Below are 24,123 nucleotides of genomic sequence, written 5' to 3' on the forward strand. Positions count from 1 at the left end.
ATTCTGGTTTAATAAAAAAATATGGAAAACCAACTTTGACATAATTAGAAATAAAGGCAGAAATATATGGACAGAGTTATGGCCCCTGGAATACTGAATGAACGGCAGAAACCGTCATTGCATTGAAACAGGAACCCCAGTTTTAGGGGTTAACTGACTGCAGCTCAGCTGATCTCTGCACAGCGTGACGATTCTAACAGACCCTGATATTCTTCATCAGATCACAATAAACCTTGAATTTTTCAATCTTTCCTTTTCTTAGAAAAAGGAAAGATTGAAACAATAAAAACTTCCATTTTATTTGTGGTTCATTCTAGCAAGTCAAACGTAGATTCATCACAAAATGTAGAAAATGTCTTTATCTCTTAGTTTAAAGAATCAAGGCCTCCAGATAGTAAATAAAATCGAAATGATATATTCCTGTTTTTATTGACGTCAGCTTTATGGCTGCTGTCTGTATGCCATTCTAAGGAGGAGGACTGAGACGAAAGTTTCTTTCACGTCTTTGTGTTCTGCTCTCCTTGGGAAGTTTCCATTGCCTGCTTGGCATGTCAGCAATCTTCCTTGTGATTACGTAAGACACATTTCTGTATTTGTCAGATAATTGTTTCCCTTTTTAAATGAAAACTGAAAATGTCAGCACACTGAGGATTATCTCAGTCTATAGTTTCTGGACTACAGTGAATCAACTGTCTAGAGTAACAAAAATCTATTTCGTTATTATATATATATATATATATATATATATATATATATATATATATATATATATATATATATATATATATATATGTGTGTGTGCTTTTACAGTTACAAATTAACTGTTTAATCACTTTACTAAACACTTTATCTGCAGCAGAGAAGTTCAAAACATGAAGCAAGTAGGAGGAATCATCAATTTAATAAAAAAAAAAAAAAGAAGAGAAATGTGCAGCGATGGTGATTTCTCTGTGGGCCTCTTTCTCTGGTCACGTTTGAGACCTCTGTCGCTTCCAGAACCTCTTGACCTCGCTGTGTCCGTGGGGGGTCACCACCATCACCCTGTGGGCCACATCCTGCCACACCAGGCAGCCCAAACCCTGCAAAGCCACAGGAAACAAGGCTCAGTGTCTCATGGCGTTAGCTCTCCCTTTTACTGCCACAGTTATTGTTATTTGCCCTCACAGACCAGAGACATTAGCTGTGGCGTTCCCCAAGGCTCCATTTTAAGGCCCCTATACACACTATCTATAAGCTCCCTCTAACTCAGATCTTAAAAAGCATAACTTATAATAACAGAGGTTTATCCGAACATATCAGTTATCATCTACTATGCAGACGACATTTAATTTCCCGACATATAAATAAAACTTATTTGTTTAAAGACACCTAGACTTAGACTTAGACTTCTTTATTTGTCATTTTGTATGCACAGGGTGCATACAGAACGAAATTGCGTTACATACAGCTTATGAACGTTGCATTGATATTTCACAATTGCACGAGTTATAGAAAAAAAACCTTTGACTGTTTTTTTTATCCATCATTTTATTGTTGAATTTTTTTTATTGTCTTGCAAAGTTCTTTTCCTTGTTATTTCCTATTATGTTCAGCTCCTTAAATTGTCCTAATATTGAAATCTGCTAAATGAATAAACTGGCCTCACCTGAATCTGGTAGTTAAAGGTATGTAGTGCATTATTTTACTTCCTTTTACTTTCTGGTCTGCAGTTAGCTCGGTCTGGTTGTGACTAGCTCTGTTCAGTTCAGTTTGCTTTCCATTTACACACGATAAGTTATCTCAGTTACTGAGCTCGGACCGGTCTCGGCACGGTTTTTCAAGAGTAGAGTAAATGGGGTAAAAGAGCGCATAAGCAGACCGCGTCATCTCCTACAGTCAGTCTCCGTAATCATGCAATCTCACATTCATAAAAATACTAGCATCACTACCGGGCCGCACGATTTCCAGTGATGATTCTGCTTAGCAGTGCGAGGAACCTCAGCGTCTGTTGTTGTTTCCTGCGTCTGGAAGCCCTGATTAGACCATTGTTTGTCGTATCCACTTCCAAAAAGCCGACTCTGTCAAGTAAATTCTCCAAAGGCTTCCTTCTCCGCTTGACTCTCGGCAAACAACGAGATATCACAATTATAACATAACTTCCTGAATGTTACAGGCACCGCCGTGTTGGTTGCTTGTTTACCTCTAGAGAGCAGTAGTACCGTAGATGGCCACTAGGAGGCGAGTAACCGTGCTAGCGTGGTGTGGAATAAGGAACCGAGCTCGGCACGGTTAACTGATCCAAGCTCGGTCCGAACTCGGCACGGATCAGTTTCAGAGCGTAGTGTAAATGGGGCTATAAAGTTATGTTAACAAACACATAGAAATAGATTATAGATCGGAAAATCCCAGGAACAAAATTAGATCCAATTAATAATAATGATCATAATCACCTCTCTGAGGTCAAAAGGTTTATGACTGAATCCAGCTAACGCTGTAACTTGAGGAGTTCTGCCTAAAGCGTATTTACAGACTAAGAAGGTTTTTAGATTCAGATTAAATCTATTTCCAGTAAACTCGGCTTTGTCTGGGTTCTTCTTTACGCATATATCCTTGTCAGAGTCGCTTCACTCCATTTAAAGGAATAGTACACCCAAAACATGATTAGCCTTCATTTTCTACTCACCCCCATGCTGAACAACACTCTGGAGTACTTTTTTGATATCTCAAATGCATCTGGAGATCTGGGAGGCTTCTTGCTGTCTGCTGACATTCAAATAATGGAGGTCTATGGCGCCCGAGGCAGAAAGGTCCATAAAAGTCCACAAAAAACGTGTCAATCTTCCTCCAAACTGCTCGTCCAATGTATCCCAAGCGTCCTGAGTGGTTAGCGTCCATAATTTACTCGAAACGAAGTCATTTAGAATGTTTTTAGAGCATAAACAGTAGTGTATAGGATTTCCTAAAAGCGCGTTCACGAGTCTACGGAAACCGCGGCAGACCAAACCAGATGAAAGTGCGCATTCAGCGTCTGCTCTGCCGATAATGCAAGCGTAGAAGAAGAAATGTGCTGTTTACCTGTGCAAAGAAAGAAACAACGAAAGAAAAATGTCTGAGGACTTCAGTGTTGAGGAAGAGCAGGAGTTCTTTGCCGAGCTGAATGCGCACTTTCATCTGGTTTGGTCTGCCGCGGTTTCCGTAGACTTGTGAACGCGCTTTTATGAAATCCCATACACTACTGTTTATGCTCTAAAAACATTCTAAATGACTTCGTTTCGAGTAAATTCTGGACGCTACCCACTCAGGACACTTGGAATACATTGGACGAGCAGTATGGAGGAATATTGACACGTTTTTGGTGGACTTTTATGGACCTTTCTGCCTCGGGCGCCATAGACCTCCATTATTTGAATGTCAGCAGACAGCAAGAAGCCTCCCAGATCTCCAGATGCATTTGCGATATCAAAAAAGTACTCCAGAGTGTTGTTCAGCATGGGGGTGAGTAGAAAATGAAGGCTAATCATGTTTTGGGTGTACTATTCCTTTAAAGACTTTTTGAATACTAAATTTGTTGAATATTTCAATAATCTGCTAATCCGGATTAATCCCACTATTATAGCCTGTATGGATGGAACCTGGATGACTTTCTCGACTCTTCCTCTCCCTTGGGTTTTACCAAGACCAGGAGTAAAGATTGTGGTTCTTATCAGCGCTGACTTTCAGACTCTAACAGCAGAAGTCTATCAGAGGGCCTGCAGGGTCCAGATATATCTGATTTAATTGGTTGGTTGGATTAACTCCTTGCTCCTACGATGTATGTTGGCTAGCAGTTCACTGAAATCCCAGAAGGGAACCTAAGATCACTGATGGCCTGCTGGATATCCGCCATGTTGGTTTATTGGGATTCTGACAACATTAGAGGAAGTTCCAACCTGAGCTCGGTCTCGCAGAACCTCAAAGTCAGCCTGGGACAGGAACTGATTGTAGAGAACTCCTAAAAAAAATACAAAAAACACTGTTACAGGTTAAAGTCAGGCACATTTCTGACATTTTTCTTCACAAGAGACCAAAGGAGTAAACAACGATAGGGAAAATCTGAGTTTATCACATCTTGAATTGCTTCAACAAATAAAAAGCAGAAAACCACCAAGAAAAGGAGAATAATTTGTGTGTAATGGAAGTAAAGAATTTCCCTTCAATAAGAGTCGGCCCACTCGGCCGATATATCACTCAGGACGAGTTATTGTTCGGGCTCTACCTTCAATACTTTCTACCTTCGGTTTTTTAATAGAAAGTATTGAAATAATTGATCCTTTAATGTAACCTGCATGTTTTTAATGCAAAAAGGCTGCTTGTTGCAATTTTTTCAGTTATTTTTAGTAGTAAGATCACAAAAATTGGAAAAAAAAAGTAGGTAAAAAACAACAGCTGGACTCTGGAGCAGGGGCGGATTTAGGAAATTTGGGGCCCTAGGCAAAGACAGGCAGGGGGCCCTCTGAATTGAGAAATCAACTAATAAAACAGAGCCATTCTACAGATAGAGAAATGTTAATAGAATAGACATCCATTATCTGTTCTAGGTTGTGTCCCTCTCTTCTTGTCCCTTTTCTTCTTGTTTTCCTCTCTATGTTTTGTACTCAGCTGACTTTTCATGCTGTCTCTAAAGGAATGAAAGATTTTTTCCAAGCACTAAGCTCACTTAGCTGATTGCTCCTTCCTGTGTTTCCAAAAAGGCCAAAGTAAATAACCCAGTCCTTCTTTTCACTGTAGACAAGCCATGATCTGCTTATCTGTTCTCCATTTTTCATTTGGATGAAATAATAGCTGCATGAATCATGACAGCAGACAAGATAGAGGAGAGCAGGAGGCGGGGTTACCAATCTACTCGCTCTGGAGAGCAGAGTTCGCTGCTTTTAGATGTTGTCTCCAAAGTCTCCAGTAGCAGAAAAAAGTCTCTAGATTTGGAGCTTTTTAGAAATCAAAGTGCTAGAGGGGTCTGAAAAGTGGCTAAATATAGCGGCTAAAGACAGGAGACACACTTAATATTATCAGCGTTCTGATGGTATTTTTATCAAAAACATAATTGATGTGCAATAATAAGGAATAGTTGTTTTAACCATACATGTAAACAGAGTTTTAAAGCATTGCCTAATGGTAAATCCCCCCCCGCTCTGGAGATGCTGATGTTGAAGATAACTTTTTTCCCTCAGAGTGTAAATAATGACATTTTCTTCACTAGGTCTAGGTCTAAATTATGTAAAATCTCTGAGGTTTAACTTTTTATGATTCAGTCTAAGAATTGTTTAATATTCTGTCTGTATTCAGTCAGTCTGGGGTCAATGTCTCACCTTCGCAACACTTTATGAGGAATAAAGGAGAAAACTGGAAAAGCTGATGACAGATGCTGCATCTGTAATTATTCAATTCTTTTCAAATCAAAGTAATCAAACTCTGACTGCATAACCAGCAACAGGTTCTTCCATTTTGGATGTTTCAGAGACGACAGCGAGTTAAAAATAATAATAAAGCTCAGAAAAGGTCCTTTTTACTGGAGGACAACTGTTCAAATCCGCTGCTTTATTTTTCACAGTCTACCGTCTCCCGTCGACTCAGAGGCTGAAGCGCAGCAGTAAATAATACAGTTGAAAAGAGTTCAGAGATGGAGAACACGGTGCTTCAGCATCATCTCACCCTCTGTAAACTGCAGCCGGTCTCTCTCCAGCTCCCACAGTCTGATCTGGTCTGTAATGGTTGGAGGCAGCACAGGGCTCTGAAACACACGCAGCACTAACACCTCAGAAAGACGTGGTTTGCATCGGATAAGCGAGTCTCGTTAAATGGGAGGGGAGGCGGTACCTGTGACAGCAGGACTGGGTGAGCTCTGGTCCTCAGGAAGTGGATGATCTGAGAAAACAGCAAAGGTTCAATCCACCAACGCTTTATAAACCTTTACTGTGTGCAGAGTTACTTTAAAGCTAGATGCCCTGATTAACAGGAAAATGTTCACATTTCTAGGAAGCTTTTAAAAATATTTTTAAGTTTAGATAAATCGGGAACAAAACAAGAACTTTAAAAGACAAAGTTGTTAATCCCTGTGGAGGCTGAGCCACGGCTTCCTTTCATATTTCTGATGCAAAGTCAGAGGCTTCATGATCTGTTCAGAGTTTCCATCAACTTTCATATCATCCTGGCTTCAGTTTAACAGCAGAAACCATCGTATGGGAGGAGAGCTCTGCTTTGGGTAGAAGAGCGGGTAGAACGGCCCATGGTCGCAGGAAGTGGGGGTACCCAGCACCCCTTAGTGGCGACAGGCAGATTAAAAATAAAATGCATTAAAAACCCTTTGCACAATTTATAAAGTTATGCAAAATATATTACCTTTTTTATTTCACTATTATATGGATTCAGATGTTAATTTAGTTATTTTGAGGCCTAATCAGCACAAGGTCACCCTAGCGATCCTGTGTTCTCTGTGTAATGGATGTGAAGAACTGTTCAATAACGTTTAAATAGTTTAAAAACATAATTATTTCCTTGTGGTTTGCCTAAAAGCATTTTGGAGCCAATAGAGTGACGTGTGTCATAAACACAGTGACTCAGCTTCCTGCCAACTGAAAAAATCTGTTATAGTGAAGTTTAATTACTGTAAATTCCGGACTATAAGCCGCTACTTTTTTCCCGCTGTTTGAACACTGCGGCCTATAATACAGTGCGGCTAATACGTGTTTTTTTTCATGGCGCCGTGTGAAAACATCCAGCATCACCGGCGGGTTTGGGAACCTGGGCTGCTGCGGGATGAAGAGGAGCGCGAGTGCTCAGGTGAGAGCGACAAGGATGCGACTGAAGTCAGCGACAGCATCCTGAAGCTGTTTCATTCAGACACCGAGGAAGAGGACTTTGAGGATTTTAGTTCGCAGGAGGAAGAAGAAAGTGATGGATGACTTTTCCTGGTCGGCTGTAATGTTCTGTGCATTGTTAAAAGCACCGGTATATGCAGCGTTATTTGCGTGTTACTGACACATACGTACCGTATATTTAAATGTGTTACAGGTAGTTTGAAAAAAAAAGCGTTCATAATATGTACCGTATTTGTTTGTTTTATCATACGGATTAAATCAAACGTTAAAAAAATGCTCACGTGTAATATCTTTATTTGTAAATATCTCATACGACGTGGGAAACCTGCGGCTTAAAATCCGGTGCGGCTTATAAAAGTACAAAATAGATTTTCTCGTAATCAGGTGCGCTCTATAGTCTGGAATTTACGGTAATATTCACCTGAGAACTGATCTCTGTGTAACAGACCCTGGTTCCACTGAAGTGTATATGGCAATAAATTAGTGAATCTCAATCTATTTTTTAATTCTTATCTATTGTATTTTAAATAGGCCTTTATGTTCATAGGTCTTTTTATCCAGAAAACTATATAGCAGATCTGTGCATTTAGAGGCTCAGATCCTTCTCATCGCTCACTATCCAGAGGCAGTTATTTTAATGATTTTTAATGACCCACAGAAACCCTGCTTATGGACAGAGGACATCGAGGGCCAGAATGTTCACATTTTGGACAAAGAAAATAGGTGGTTTGAGAGGGGCGTGAAGGAAGCCATCTATGTTAAGAGAGAAAAACCAACCTTAAACAGAGGGGGTGGAGTCAGATTTCAGCTTTCAAACACCTAAAATGCAGCGATAGAGTTGATCCCTTCCCACTTTCCCCTTTACAGGGAAACAGAAGCTTATTCAGGCAGGCCAACTATTCCCTCTAATGACCCCCCTTTCAGAGACATAGACAGGTATGGGGCATTGCAGGCAATCCAAAGGGGTGGACCCGTTTGTCCGTTTCTATTTGCAAGTTTTCTAAACGAAAACAAGGCTTTTTTGGGGTACTGGATAAAACCTGGAACTCAACCCTATTTCTGACATTTAAAATTAAAAAAGCTTCTTTGATGGGAAGAGAAAAGTTTTCAAACTTATCCAGTGGATTGTTGTTTTTAACTTTTTTGGAATGCAGGTACCTGCTGCGCAGTGATGCCGTTAGCGATGGCCTGCTGAACCGACTCTCTGGTAAGCTGAGCGACCACCACATTGGGAAAGCGATAGAGCATCTCACTGAACAGAGCCACCAGGGCGATCTGAAGCTCAGAGTCTGAAAGGAAACAGACAGAATCCAGTCAGCAGGAGGGAAATATTTACATTCATGCAAACATTCCCAACAATCATCCACACAGATGGAGCAAAGTTTCCTATCTAAGGGAAATCAGCAGCTCTTTTTATTTTTTAACCATCGTTTTACTAAAAGCCACATCATTAACCCTCCATAACTCCATCATTTATGTTCTTATTCAATACGTTTTACTTATATGTCATTGTTTTATGTCTTAGTTCCTGTCACATCAGATTTCCTTCCCTTTCAGGTATTTCTTATCAAATTCTGATCAGCTATTTTTATCTAACCTTTGGAGCTTTTTTCCTTAAATTAGCTGGTTTCTGCTTTAAGTTTCTGGTTTAAGATCCAGTCACTATGATGGGTTTCAAACTTGTAAAATGGATCAAAATAAACCGATAATACTGGACTCCGCCCAGTATTGATCATCTTTTTCATTGATTCATATCTTAAATAAACACAGGCAGATTTTTTTATATTGAATGGAAAAGATTTGTATTTTTGTAGAGTTTTCTTACTTACTGCTTTAAGTAGGTTTAATTTGTTCTATTTAACAGTTTGATCAGCATCACTTTAGGTAACAGATTCAGTTAATTTAAAATAAATGATGATTAATTTGATAATTGATTAATCCCGATCAGCCCTACCGTTTGTCATGCAGACGACTTAAACAAACTTAATTGTCATTTTGTATAAATAAAGCGTTTACAAACTTAAATTAAATTTAAACTTACATTTCCTTGCATACAGCTTACAACAGTGTAATGATACTGCAGTTGGCGTAAAATAACATAATATAAAGTACAGCCGTGATCAGAATGTAACAATATAGGAGAAAAAATAATGCTGCAAAAAGGCATTCATTTGAAAAAAGTTCAGTGCAAAATAATATGCTGCAAAATGCCGAAGAAAGTTGAGTTGTGTTCAATTTAAAAGGATTATAAAAGCTGGTGGTGCAAAATAATGATGCAAGTGAAACACAGAGTCCAGTTCAGTCTGTGGATCAGCCCTGAAGAGCTTCTGCTCATATCTCAGTCTTAGACAGTTTAACCTGAACTAACTCTTCATCAGAATCTTTAAATGTAAACTAGGATTTTTCTCAAGGCTCAGTTCCTAAACGTTTCACGGAGTCTATGATGCTTTAAGGCGCCGCCATTTAAAGATATCAGACCACTAATGATGATGTCTCCCTTTCTGACTCCAGGCCAATTTTTCTGATATTTAGTCCTGGATGGAACCAAACACTCTGCACCCATCTAGGACTAAATGGTCTTCTGGTTAATAAGATCATTAAATTAAACTCAGTTTATTTCTATAGAAGCAATTCACATCATGTCATCTTAAGGCACTTTCCAGTTCACCAGAACATCCAGTCAGATTGATTCAAAGTTTTCTATCTAAGGAAAACCAGCTGAATGTATCGACTTATTGACTCAAATACAATCCTTCACACTAAGCATGCTTGTAGCGACAGTGGAGAGGAAAAACTCCCTTTGAACAGGAAAAAACCTCCAGCAGAACCAGGCTCAGTGTGAGCGGCCATCTGCTGAGGCCCACTGGGGTTCAAGGAGACAGAAGCAGACATAGAAAAAGAAGCATAGATACAAAAGGCAACTGTAAAAGGTGGTCCCAAGATAGACATTTACTAATTAACTACTTAACATACTCTAAAGTTTCCCAACCTCTGATCTCCTTTATTTAAAACACATTATGAGGGAAACATCTCCATCCTTCTACTAGAGAAGAAACCTCACAGGAAAAGGGGCCACATTTTGAAACCTTCAGAAATAACATCAGACAGATGTTCAACATCACCTTTTTGTATCAGTAGGCAACTTTACATCAGAGATGACAGAAATCACATGTGGGGTTCCCCAAGGGTCCATCCTGGGTCCCCTCCTATTCAATATCTACATGCTCCCTCTGGCCCAGTTAATAAAAAACAACAACATCAGCTACCATAACTATGCAGACGACACACAGCTTTACATCACCATGTCACCAGGTGACTATGAACCAGTTCAAGCACTGAGGAAATGCTTAGAAGAAATCAATGCCTGGATGCGCCATCATTTTCTTCAACTGAATAAAAACCAAACTGAAGTAATAATCTTTGGACCAATAGAGGAGAGATCTAAAGTTAGCACACAGCTTCAGTGGCTTCAGCTAGTAACCACTGATCAGGCCCGAAGTCTACCCGAAGGTGTAGTGCTGGATTCAGCCTTGAACCTCCAAAAGCATTTAAAGACAATTACAAGGTGGGCTTTCTATCACCTGAAGAACATTTCCAGGATTAAAGGACTAATGTCTCAGCATGATCTGGAAAAACTAATCCATGCGTTTATTTTTAGTCGATTTGATTACTGCAACGGTGTTTTCACAGGTCTGCCTAAAAAGTGGATCAGACAGCTGCAGCTGATCCAGAACGCTGCTGCCCGTGTCCTCACTAAGACTAAGAAAGTAGAGCACATCACCCCAGTTCTAAAGTCCTTACACTGGCTCCCTGTATCTCAGAGAATAGACTTTAAAATACTTCTGTTAGTCTATAAATCTCTGAATGGCTTAGCACCTAAATACATCACAGACTTGCTATCAGTGTATCAACCCTCCAGACCACTCAGGTCTTCTGGCTCCAGCCTGCTCTGCAGACCTAGAACCAGAACTAAACATGGAGAAGCAGCATTTAGTTTCTCTGCTCCACTTATCTGGAACAAACTTCCAGAAAACTGTAGAAGTGCGGAAAGCCTGAGTTCCTTTAAATCAAGACTAAAAACACATTTGTTTAGGATTGCCTTCCACTGTTCTAGTTAAACAGTTCAACTAAAACATATTTTCTTTAGTCCAACTGTTTTTTAATATTCCTTTTTTTCCCTGCATTTTTTATATTTTATTAATTTTTTTTTCCTACTTGCTTTGATTCTGTTTTATCTTCCTGTATTTTAATCATGTAAAGCTCTTTGAATTGTCTTTGTACTGAATTGTGCTATATAAATACATTTGCCTTGCCTTGAGTTTGACCCTTAGGACAGACCATCAGGGCAGATCCTCACTTAGTAGAGGCTGTTAATCTGGGACTCCACCGCGGATGATGTCATACACACTCCGCTTTGTTTAAAAAAAATATATAACCGCGGATGTCTGGGGGGCAGTGATTGGCCTCCATGTTCTGAATGCTGGCGTACCATAAAGAATAAATGATGAACAGTTCAGTTTGTGCCTTCAAGTCGTTGCCCAGAGGAAGACGTTACTGGATATAACCTAACGGAATATCTTCAGAACGGCTCCAAATGACACTAAACTCATATGGGTGATTAGAACATGATGGAATAATGTAAAATCAAGGGACCAATGTAAAAAAAAAATGGTGTTCCCCTTTAACAAAGGTTAGAAACATGTTAATCAGTGTCGCCTTCCAGAAACGCTGCATCGTACCTGTGTAGGCATAGATACGATAGTTGGTTTCCACAACAATGAAGCCGGCGTCTTTAGTTCCAGGAACGGAGGCAATGTTGGAGGAAGAGGAGGAAGAGGAGCTGTTTGTGACTCCAGCAGCCAGAGTGATGGCCAGTCTGGTGGGGTAGTACCGCCGGGACTTCCTCTGTGGACACACAGTGGATGATCTGATGGATGTTCTATCCACAGGAAAACCTTTAAGTTCATCCATCAGGTCCTGTTTGTGACGCTGTGGAGCGGGACCGCCTCATTCATCACATCAAGGAAGGAGAAACCGTCATACTGACCCCCTTTGGAAATTAATAAAGTATTTTTCAACTAAATTTTCCTTATCCTTCCGTTTACGTCAACAGATGATTTCAACCAACTGGGATTAAAACTAAAAGCGAAAATAAAAAGAAGTCCCTGGGTATCTTTAAAGTTTTAATAGTCTCACCTTCCTCTGAAACACCAGTCCAAACTCCCGGAGGTGCTGCAGGAAAGTGAGCAGAGACTCACTCATGCCTTCCACCGAGTAATCCTGAAACACACGGTGAAACTACATCAACATGCCTGAGAACGGAGGCTTTAACAGAAGCCATGGTGCTGCGGGTCAGCAGGTTCAACTCCGCTTTAAAGACATTTCATCTTCTCAATGAGGTTCTTTAAGTTAAATGAATTAAATCAGAGGCGTCAGGTAGCAAACTAAAAATACTTTACTTCAAATTAAATGTCAGCTATCTGTAGTTTACTGCTGTCATTATTTTTTAGACAACTTTTTACTTCAATCGTTATATTTTTTTTAGCAATTATCTTTACTTTCTATTACTTACATTTTAAAAAAGACTCCTTAGTTTTGTTTCATTTAAGCTCATTTTAATTACGGTCTGTTGGTATTTAAAAAATAAATAAAGACCATTAAAATAATTAGTTTCGTTCAGACAATTTCTTTTTTGTGGTTGGACTCGGTGTTGCCCCAACTTGTTGCTCACCACATACCAACATACATAGTTTTTCAAGATGATGCAAAGTTAAATTTGACTCTGTTACCATTAGTTATAAAACTAAGAAAATGAAATCAAAGGAAGTTATCATCCAGAATTACAGAAAAATTTTCCTTTAGTAGGTTAGTGCAAGTAAAGCTCATTTTTTTCCTGCATGACTTTTACTTTTATACTTTAAGTAGTTTTCTCCTCCCTGCACTAGCTCCCGGTCCGTTTTTGGATCGATTTTAAAATTTAAATGCTTGTTTTTATGGTTGGAGCACCTAAACTATGGAACAGTGTGTTCCTCGTTCTGCAGGTTCTCACAAATCTGTTCCTTTTTAAGTCTACATTAAAGACTCATTTTTTTAGATTGGCTTTTATTACTTAGGACACATTGTTTTATGCTTAGGATTTATGTTTTTTACAATGTTTTTATCTTTCTGTGAAGCACTTTGGTATTCCTGGTGTTAAGTGCTATACAAATTAACTTTGATTGATTAAAAACGCTACTTTTAAACTTTATCTTGAGTAAAAAGCTTAACTCCTACAAAAGTGTTTTAAATAGTAGGATTTATACTTCTATTGGAGTAAAAACATAAATACTTTGGACACCACTGCAGTAAATTAATGATGTGACCCTGAATATCAGAATTCACCAATCAGAGGGTTTCTAGAAGGATAGTTCTGCACACAGGCCTGAGGTTGACCTTTTCATTGTATTTCTTAAAGTAAAGACTAAGTCTGTGTCCACAGCTAATGTTGCATGTTTAACAGAAGCTGATTTTTTTATTCATTTACATAATTACAATCTGCATCTTATAATTGCCTTCTTGTTTGCTGTCATATGCATTACAACCATTCATTGTTCTTTCCACATTCTGCTTGCAGGCAGGTTCTCAGAAGGCTGGAAGGTCAGGGCCATATCTTCAGATGGTTTGCATGAATAAAAACATGTTGAAACTGGATAGGGTGTGCAGAGCTAATCCTCTCAGCGGGTTCATATTGCGTTTAACATGAGCAGAACAGCAGATGCAAACCTTTTTTGCCTTGAATAGGCAGGTCATTTTCTTTTGACCAAACAGCAGTGAAGGCGCTAAAGACAGTAACATCACTGCAAAGGTGGCACAATGACAGACAATGTAGAGGGAGCTAGAGTAATATTAGTAGGAAGAAATACATCTGATTAATGTACCCCTGACAGGTGTTATTATTGATATTTAAGCACTGAACACACAGACTTTGCGTCCGATCCGACAGAAAATCCTGTCGTAGAGGTCGTGGCGTTTAGCGCTCGTTGAAAGTCAATGGAGATGATCACACCCGACATGATTTCCTGCAGGGGGCAGCATAGCTCCGACGGAGATAGACCTCAGGTCTATTTTAGTAGGACTATGCAGCAATTCAGCAGCAATTTCATGGGTCTGACAGGAAGAGAGACGCGTTACAAGTAACACACAGCCGCTTTGGGGGGAAAAAAAAGAGTCAGTTTGAAGTCTCACATCGCTTTTATAGTGAGCAGGACAGACTGGAGCAAAAACAATGAAACATTAAAATAGAAACTTTCCCCATGATAGGAGTTCAGGAGGACAGAAACGGGATAAAGTAGTTGATCCTCTTTGAGCCTCACAGAAACCAGAATAAGGAGGAGCAGACAGAGCAGGTCAGAGCAGCGCATCTCTCTCACCTCTTTATGGAAAAAAGAAAGAAAAACTTGGATAAACTTCCCAGATCTCTCTGAGAATCACCTCTCTGTCACCATAGAAACCGTCCCACAGAGGTTATTGCTGCGTTGTTCTTTTCTTTAGATCTCATTATGTGTTTAACAGATGAACATTCTCTATCTGTTCTGGTTCTAGATGCTGCACAGTGTCGTTAAGCGGAGCTTTGCTTATAGAATGTGCCGGGTTTATTTTTGTTTGTATTATTTTTAGTGATCAGCATAGATACATTTTTTTAATCTAGATTAATCTCACTGTAATCTTGGATTTAATCCAGATTAAAATCACTCATTTGAATTCTGCCAAAGGCATACATTATATGTGTGCTACCTCTAGAATTTAAAAGAACAGGTTTACTTTATTTATGTTTGCAAAATCAAACGTGATTTGGTCGTCTTACTTAAGATTTTGACAAAGTTATAAATACTTTTTTGCTACTTTGTTACTGTGTTTTTGCTGCAAAAAAATTATTTCCCAGTTCCATTTATAGATGTTCCACTTTAACAATACAGTGTCTCCAAAAATCTGACACAGACGTCGCCCCGATCATCTTTGGCGGTGTTCTCCGTGGAACGCTGGTCATGTATTCTCCTCATGATAGTTTGTAAGATGGGCAACCTGTGGCCGCCTGAAGAACTGGCTCAAGCTCAGCTTGTGGCTATCCGCTGAGCAATAGGATTGTTCAGCTTGGCTGATAGAGCTGTGCTTTTAGCACAGCATGTCATCCATGTCAGCATGTTCAATATGGTCATTGCCCACACAGGTTGGAAGACTGATTTGTTCTCGGTCCCAGATAAATATCCGCGCTAAAATCTGATGAAGATTCCCAGTCATCCAGGTCATAGTCATTCCGTAAAAGTTCAAAACAATCCACTGGACTTGCTTTCCAAGATTTGAAGGCGTTTCGCCACCTCTCCAGGAAGCTTTCTCAATTCAGATGTCTGGATCGGCAGTGAGTTTGAGTCTTTATATAGACAAAGCCTTGTATCGCTTGGAAACATGCAAATAGTAACCGATGAATGGGTCGTTTGGTTCCATTGTTAGCCTGTAATATCTGAAACCTGTCTTTGATGGGGCGACAGTTGCGTTGGATGTAGGAGTTTGCCCTGAAATCGAAGGATTGACGGTTCAAGCCCCTGCTCTGACTTTCATTGTCGTTGTGTCCTTGGGCAAGACACTTCACCTGCATTGTCTACTGATGGTGGTCAGAGGGCCCGGTGGCGCCAGTTTATGGCAGCCTTGCTTCTGTCAGTGAGCCCCAGGGCAGCTGTGGCTACAATGTAGCTTGCCACCATCAGTGTGTGCGTGAATGGGTGAATGAATGTAGTGTAAAGCGCTTTGGTCAAGTCTGCTGACTTGAAAAAAGGCGCTATATAAGTACATACTATTTACCATTTGATTGTGAAGGGTCGCTCCTTAATGACCAACCTTCAGAATCATACACAGGTTTCAGATATTACAGGATAACGAATTGAGAAAGCTTCCTGGAGAGGTGGAGAAACGTCTTCAAATCTTGGAAACCAAGTCCAGTGGATTTTTTTGAACTTTTACGGAATCCGCGCTGAAATATCAAGTTAAAAGTCATCATTAACCCAACCGTGAGATTAGATTAACGGCGATACTTTTTTTAATCGCCCGATAAGTGTCTGGCATTAACGCCAATAACGTTATTATGTCTAATAACTTTTCATAATCTGTTCCAGTCAAATGTGGGAAATTGTTATAATTTGTGTAGAGCACAAAGACAGAAGTGACAAAAATCTGCATAGATCTGCTCATCCTGCTAGTCAGAGCCTCTTTATATGCAGCTATTCTCTTTTATTTCATATTATCCTGTATTATGTTTATTTATTCTATTATCTTTATTAGACTCATTTGCAGGCACCAGGAACTGAATGTTTTTTATGTGTATAATTCAAGGTCACTGCCTGCATGAGGAAATGTATTTGTATCACTGCATCACACTACACTGACTCCCTACACATTCCTTTAGTTACAGCGTGATCTATTGTCACTAAGGACTCCCTTTTTCCAATAAAGAGCGAGGAAAGCAGCAGAGGTGCTTCAGATTGGTAGGAGATTGTAATGATGTCATCTCTGCAGGGTCTCTCCCTGAGGTTAAAAGAATCTAACGTCGCTCTTCCTTCTTCTATTTGAGAAGTGTTTGGGTGATTAAGCCTAACACGCAGTCAGTATCACATGGAAAAAACAAAAAATGGGGGGGATTTAAATCTCATACACAACCAGTGTGTTGAGGCATTTAGTCTATTATAAAATATTGTTTTGTTGTTTTGTTTTTTATCCTCTTTTGTTTGGAATAGTGATATTTGAGTGTTTGGGGAGTGGTGGCTTAGTGGTTAGGGCATTGCGCTTGGCTTGCGCCGCACAATAGCAGCCCACTGCTCCCCACAGGGAAGGGTTAAATGCAGAAGGTGAATTTCATTGATTAGTACTTGTGACAATGCAATGAAAATGAAGTTGAATTCTTCTTTCTTCTTCTAAAATTTAAAGTTCACTGTAAACAATATTTATCATTTGGACTCCAACATCCTAAAAGACTAAACAGGACAGCAGACATTATGCAAATCAAAGCAGACGTTTGGACTCACTCTCCCCAAAGTAGAGAAGCTGAGCTGGAACAAGAACGATAAGATCTCCACCAGGTCCATTCCTCTAGACTGGAAGACATGGAACAAAAAGTCTACATTCATTAAGACAAAAACATAAAGGTTCCCTACATGACTCTTTATTTAACATCCAGGTTTACGTCACCTGAGCAGTTTTCAGGTACTGCAAGGTGAAGTACCAAAGCTGAGAGGCTGTGTCCAGAAGCAGGAACTGGAAACCAGCAGACGTGATGTACGGCGCTTCTCCTGCCTCGCTTTGTGTTCAGTGAGAGACAAACGGTTAGATTCCAGCAGGAAGAGGCCGTAATATGGCCTCCGTCCTGCAGGTGGCAGCAGGTTCCAGTAATTTAATACAGAATTACACCGTCTCCAATAAATGAGCGGAATGCAATAAGCAGCAGGTTAAACAACAGATGATTTATTAAAAGGGTTAAAATCCTGTCTAAACATTTGTTTTGTATTTTATTTATATTTATGTTTTTTAAAAGGATCCAGGATGTTTTCGAACCTTTTCATGAGGCCTGCTTGGATCAGGAGCTGAGCCAAGTCCTGACTGACGGCGCTGGGTGACCCCACCATGAACTGCAGGATGACCTCCCAGCGCTCCATGGCGTAGCGGTCCAGGCTTTCGATGTCTCTGGCATGGCGGTCGGGACCCAGGCTGCTCCCCTCATCCGCCCACTGGGTGCCTCTGTGTAGCAAATTGATAGTCAGAGTAAACAACTTTATGGAAGGTCTATTTACAGTTAAAGTAATCTTTTTTAAATAAACATGTATATCAGGAATAGAATAATTCATCTTAACCTACCATCTTCTGCAAAAGTCTGAAAAGCTTTTAATTTATACTTGAAAGGATTTTCTTTTGCAGATGAAACAAATCTTTTTATTGTGTCAGAGGTTTTCATTTCCTTAAACGCTGGAATCTCTTTCATCTGTTTGTTCTAATCAGAAACGGCAGGTTGGGCTTTTTAAAGATCATCATCAGTGATCGGCTAGAAACCTGGAATCAATGCAGCCCTGATCAGTTCAGACATGAAGGGGTTAAAGAACGGACTGAATGGATGGAAATGTTTCTGTTGGATGTTTTATTTTATTTTTCTTTATTCTAAACTGTAAAAAAAGTCCTTATAGGGAGCGGTGGCCTCGCTACTTTTGTTTTTCCACGTTAGTTTTTTTTCAGCGCATCAGTGGAACTGAAGCCGGGGGGGAGGGGCTTACAGCACAGCACAGGGAAAACAGATAAGACCAAACCTGCTAGAATTACGCTGAGAAAATAACCCCAGTTAGACTACTCTCCAGAAACCGTGCCGAGGTCGGTCCGAGCACGGTAACCGAGGTAATTGTTTACTGTAAATGGTACGCCAAACTGAACCAGGCCGCCCCAGACACAACCGAACCGCCCTAAACTGGTGCTAGCTCATTAGTAGGGCTCGGCGAGGTTCAGTTTTGGCTTAGCTCTCAGATAACAAAAACCGCATTTCCACTACCCTTGAAAAAACCGATCCATGCAGAGACCGGTCCGAGCTCGGATCAGTTAACCAGGCCCAGCTCGGTTCTGATGACCATTTACACATCACGCTATCTCGACTCCTCGCCTCCTAGTGACGATCTGCGGTATTACTGCCAGTATTGAAGGAGGAAATAAAGCAGTTGGTGGCGGTAATGCACCAAAAGTTGTTTGCCAACCGCCATAAAACACAAGAAGAAGACGAAGAAGGAGGGAATCAAGCAAATCAAAATGGCGTCACATTCAGAAAGTTATGCTTGATTATTATTGCTGTACTTCGGTGTTATTATTTAAAATTAGTGTTGCGCCGATGCCGTTTTTTGGCCCCGATACCGATACCTGATACCTGGCTGTGCAGTATCGGCCGATACCGATACCATAATAATGTAAAATAATTGCCATCATGGCTTTTTCAAGCTGCTGCCTACCTTTGTGAAGCAGGAAAAAATCTAATACAAAGTGAATCCAGTAGAACTTTTTATTGCCTACCAGGAGTGGTTGACAATAGTTGAATAAACTTATGGCTCTCAAAATGGTATCGGAACCCTATTTATTGGTACTCGCCGATACCGATACCAGCATTTTAGGGCAGTATCGGGGCCCCGTCCGATACTGGTATCGGTATCGGTGCAACACTATTTAAAATGTTGCATGGAGAAGATTTCAATTGTTGTTTATAGTTGTTCTTCTTCTGTTTTGTGTTGGTTGGCAAGCAACTTCCAGAGGGGCATTACCGCCATCTACTGGAATGGAGTGTGAATCGGGACGTGCAGCCAGACGGAGATGACGCGTTCTGCTCATGCGCTCTTGTTATCAGAGAACCGAGCCAGGGAAAAACCGAGCCGAGCCCACCTCTGGAACTGGTCTGCAGTTAGCGCGGTTCAGTTCAGTTTGCTTTCCATTTACACACGATAAGTTATCTCAGTTACTGAGCTCAGACCGGTCTCTGCACGGTTTTTCAAGGTTAGTGTAAATGGGGTAAAAGAGTGCATGAGCAGACCGCCTCATCTCCTTACCGTCAGCCTCTGTAATCAGGAAATTTCAGACATTCATAAAAATCCTAGCTTCACTACCGGGCTGCACGATTTCCAGTGATGATTCTGCTTAGCAGGGTGATGAACCTCAGCGTTTGTCGTTGTTTCCTGCATCTGGAAGCCCTGATTAGACTATCGTTTGTCGTATCCACTTCCCAAAAGCCGACTCTGTCAAGTAAATTCATCAAAGGCTTCCTTCTTCACCTGACTCTCTGCAAACTTTCTGAATGTTACGGGCGCCGCCATGTTGGTTTGTTTACCTCTAGAGAGCAGCAGCACCATAGAGCGTCATTAGGAGGCGAGGAACCGTACTAGCGTGGTGTGGAAATGGTCGTAAAGACCTGAGCTCGGCACGGATCGGTTTCAGAGGGCAGTGTTAACGGGGCTAATGTCTGGAATCATTTTGCAAGTTCTCCCACTAAGAAATCATAGAGGGGTCTGAAATGTCATTGTAGGTGCATGTCCCCTCTAAGAGACAGAATTAAAAAATAATAATAATGCAGAAATCACATTTAAATTATATTTGTATGATGCAGCTGCAAACAAGTATATGAACACCTGACAATTTCAGACCCCTCCATGTTTCTAAGTGGCAGAACTTGGTGTTAAAATACTTATTCTCCTCACTGTATGTATAAAGTAGGAATGATATGAAAACAAAGAAGCATTAACAGTGGGATATGGCACCATGCTCGAGGTTTCCTGCAATATAACAATAATACTTGTTGCTGAGTCAGGCCCATTGTGTCAAACTGTAGCCAAACATGAGGTGATTGATGCACAACATCAACTAAACTTCAGTTCTAGAAAAAGACCCAGCATGGAGAAATCTAAATGCATTTCTGCAAGCAGACTTACCCTCCCAGCAGTGCGGTTCCTAGGTTTTCTTTGAACACTGGATTTAAAATGTACCCCTGAAGCCCTCCTTGAAGGTGCTGACTGTGCCAAAGGCGAAGGCCGGTCAACACTGAGACACAGTCATCATGATCCCTGCAGGAACACAGCGAAAAAGAAACACAGGTGATCATTTTAACCAGAACCAGCAAGAAACAGACAATCATCTTCGTTCTGCTCAGGATGGGAAAGAAAAGCTGCAAACTAAACATGGATTTTATTAAAACTTCCAACAGAGTGCTGGTGAAGCAAAATGCCCGGAAACTGGAGAGAAAATATCGCCTCACAGGCCTACGGGAGTCCTTCCTAGTCTGGAAAAATAGTTTACTGCTGTATAAGAGGACCCTTTGTAAAGCAAGAGCAGCAAATTTCTCCTCATTAATAGAGGAGAATAAGAATAATTCTAGATTTCTTTTTAATACAGTTGCCAAACTCACCCAGAGCCATAGCTCTGTTGAACCGTCCATTCCACCTGCTCTTAGCAGCAATGATTTTATGGGATTCTTTATAAATAAGATTGAACTTATTAAAAATAAGATCATTAGCACTCCTCTATCTACGATTGGTTTGTCTCTGGAGGGTGGGGCAGCATCTGAGGTAGTCATGGAATCTGAACCGGGTTTAGACTGCTTTGATCCAGCTGAACTTTCAGAGTTAGCAAAACTATTGTCCTTGGATAGAAAACTGAATCAATCTGAATGGATGATCTGGTGAACTGGAAAGTTATGGGAGAATTATCCTGCCATAATGCAAGAGCACATCATTTCAATTTGAGAAAATAATTTCATCTTCTTGGACTCAAAACTTATAATGCTCACACTCCAAACATGCGCTCTCTCTCAAATATTTTCTCTTCTCTCTCAAATCTTTGTTTCTTCTCTCAGATTTAATGCTTCTTGCACAGATATTTTCTCCTCTCGCTTGCCTCCTTCTCTTCGCGCACAAACAGCGCTCTGCACAAATCTCAGATCCGCAAGCAGAGCCTACGGGTTTGCGAGTGTATCTGAGATTTGTGCAGAGCGCTGTTTGTGCGCGAAGAGAAGGAGGCAAGCGAGATGAGAAAATATCTGTGCAAGAAGCATTAAATCTGAGAGAAGAAACAAAGATTTGAGAGAGAAGAGAAAATATTTGAGAGAGAGCGCATGTTTTGAGTGTGAGAATTATAAGTTTTGAGTGCAAGAAGATGAAATTCTTTTCTCAAATTGAAATTATGTGCTCTTGCATTATGGCAGGATAATTCTCCCATAGAAAGTGCCTTGAGATGACATGATGTGAATTGGCGCCATTGAAATAAACTGAATAAAACTGGTGAAGATTCTCAGTCATCCAGGTCAGAGTCTTTCCAAAAAGTTACAAAACAATCCACTGGACTTTGTCTTCCAAGTTTGAAGACGTTTTGCTTCCCATCCAGAAGCTTTCTCAACGACTCCCCATTGCTAAGGGGAGGACCTGTTTTTTTGGTTCAATTTGCGTGTTTTCTAAACCATAACAAGGCTTTTGTTTCTGTCACTCTATAAGCCTGGAACTCAATGTTACTCCTGACATTTTGAATTGAAAAAGCTTCCCGGATGGGAAGCGAAACGTCTTCAAACTTGGAAAACAAAGTCCAGTTTTAAAGTTTCATGTTTATACTATCAAAGTGTTTTCCCATATATGATTGCCTGTTGTTTTGAGAAGTTTAGCTGGAAGGTGAATTATCCTTAAAGTTGTTGCCATAAACAATAATACTGTCTTTTTGAGACCATCTTTAACATGTAATGGAAAATAGTGTGACTGAAAGTATATTATTCTCTAACAAATAAAAACAGAGGTGGAGGACTCACTTTTGACTGTCTTTTTTTACCCATAATGCCACAGCAGCCTGGGGAAGAGGCTGATCCAGGAACAGCATCCGCATCACATAATTCTTAGCCAGGGAGGGAAGTTCCCTGTTAGGAAAAACAAACAGAACCGATCGTCGGTGTTATAATAGTTTATAACTCTATTGATTCCCCGAAAAAACTGAAGCCACCAGCCGCCATATTGGTTCTAACTGCTCCCATGGAGACGCAGTCAAACTCCCTACATGTGCAGCATTTGACTGCAAAAACCAGCAGTTTTCCGGCTGCAGGAAGACGTTCCACAGGTCATTTCATAGTCAATAGATGAACTAAGCAATAAATCCATCTATAGCCGATGGATCCTATAGTATAGTCTGTAGACTAACATTAGTCTGGCTATCTGGGACTGACTGGCAGACATGGACTGAGTTAGACACTGACATTGGGTCTAACGATAGAAAATAGAAAGTAGAGGAAATAGAAAGTCATTCACTGGGAAATGTTAGTGTAGTAATTCTTTATTCAGTGGATGATGCTGTGGCTTTTGTAGTGTTTGTTTCTGTTTCTCAGTTGAAAAAGTTGAAATATATTGCATGTTATATTGACGGAAAAAAGCAACAAACATTTTTAAAGACTAATGCACAAAAGTATATGCCATCATGCATGCAACATCTGCAAATAGGAAAATACTACAGCTTTAACAGAGATGTACTTTTAATTCAGTGTGGATGTGAAATCTTGAAATGAAATGTAAAATGTAATTACCATAACAATGTCATCAATACATGTATATTACATTTACATCATACATTTTGGCACATCTGTGTTATTATGCTCCATTAATACATTAATTTTATTGTGATGGATTTGTATAATATGGTATATTACATGATTTATAAACTTCATTAACTTAATAATGAGTATTTTCCTTATTTTCCTGTATTTTAATCATGTAAAGCACTTTGCATTGTCTTTGTACTGAGTTGTGCTATACAAATAAATTTGCCTTGCCTTGCCTATGTAATGTGAACTGCCAATTTTTTTTTATTTATTGAAAGTTAAATTAATCTACTGATGCTATGAAACAGTCAGTCTGTGTCAAAGTGATGAATTTCTCTTTATTTTAAATGTCTTAAGTCTCCCTGAAAATGAGAACATCATTGTTGTATGATGCTGACTGTTTACATTCTGACCGGTCTAACTAGGGAGTACCAATATGGCGGCCGGTGGCTTCACTTTAAGCCCACACTACCAACAGGCAGTCATCAATCAGTGAATAATCAGAGATGAGGGTAATAGAGGCGGAGGACAGGCTGTCAGCAGAGGCCTCCTACCTGTAAACAGCCAGACATGTTGCTGGATGGTTAAACAGCCTGTCCAGGATGTCAGGGTTCAGCTCCCGCAGGTATTCATGCAGGTTCTTACACTGCAGCTGGACCCGCAGCTTCATGATCTGAAACACAAACAGAGGATTTAATAAATCAGAGATATTTACTGTAGCCGCTCTACCTTTGATGCAACTTAACCAGAGAATATTTACAGAGCTACTTTCAGGACCTGCTTCCGGTCAAAGTGCTCCGCGTCTGAACTGGAGCTTCCGCTGAGAGAAATAGGACGCAGAAATTAACTTTAAACTAAATAACATGTTTGTCACAACAGCATTAGTCTATTGTTTCTCCCCATTTCTATTCTTCTTCTTCTTCTTCGCCTCTTCTTCTTCTTCTATTTTTTAATGGCGGTTGGCAAACAACTTATAGGTGCATTACCGCCACCTTCCAGAATGGAGTATGGATCAGACAAACTATTATATTCTTCCTAAAATATTCATTATTTTAAGAGTACTATTTAATCTTGTATGTCCGAACCTTATCCTAGATATAATGTCTTATTCTTTTTAATTCTATTACATTTTCTTAATTCTCCAACCTTTTTTTTGAATACTATAATAAAATCTAGCATTCCCTC

General features: G+C 40.1%; 1 protein-coding gene across 1 annotated transcript; it reads right to left on the minus strand.

The window, feature by feature from the left end:
- Nucleotides 1-898: 898 nt before the first annotated feature.
- gtf2h4 (general transcription factor IIH, polypeptide 4) lies at nucleotides 899-23,884 on the minus strand. Its single transcript, XM_038285889.1, has 14 exons — nucleotides 23,716-23,884; nucleotides 23,493-23,611; nucleotides 22,162-22,266; nucleotides 20,303-20,434; nucleotides 17,412-17,594; nucleotides 17,049-17,157; nucleotides 16,886-16,954; nucleotides 12,030-12,113; nucleotides 11,573-11,738; nucleotides 7,992-8,122; nucleotides 5,833-5,880; nucleotides 5,668-5,746; nucleotides 3,909-3,970; nucleotides 899-1,079 (listed from the first exon to the last, which is right to left on the minus strand). Exons 2-14 carry the CDS (start codon nucleotides 23,606-23,608, stop codon nucleotides 969-971), a joined length of 1,395 nt encoding a protein of 464 aa, XP_038141817.1. The 5' UTR covers nucleotides 23,609-23,611; nucleotides 23,716-23,884; the 3' UTR covers nucleotides 899-968.
- Nucleotides 23,885-24,123: the final 239 nt, after the last annotated feature.

The sequence above is a fragment of the Cyprinodon tularosa genome, unplaced genomic scaffold (assembly GCF_016077235.1).
Source record: "Cyprinodon tularosa strain WSP-4 unplaced genomic scaffold, ASM1607723v1 ctg217, whole genome shotgun sequence".
NCBI classification, from domain to species: Eukaryota; Metazoa; Chordata; class Actinopteri; order Cyprinodontiformes; family Cyprinodontidae; genus Cyprinodon; species Cyprinodon tularosa.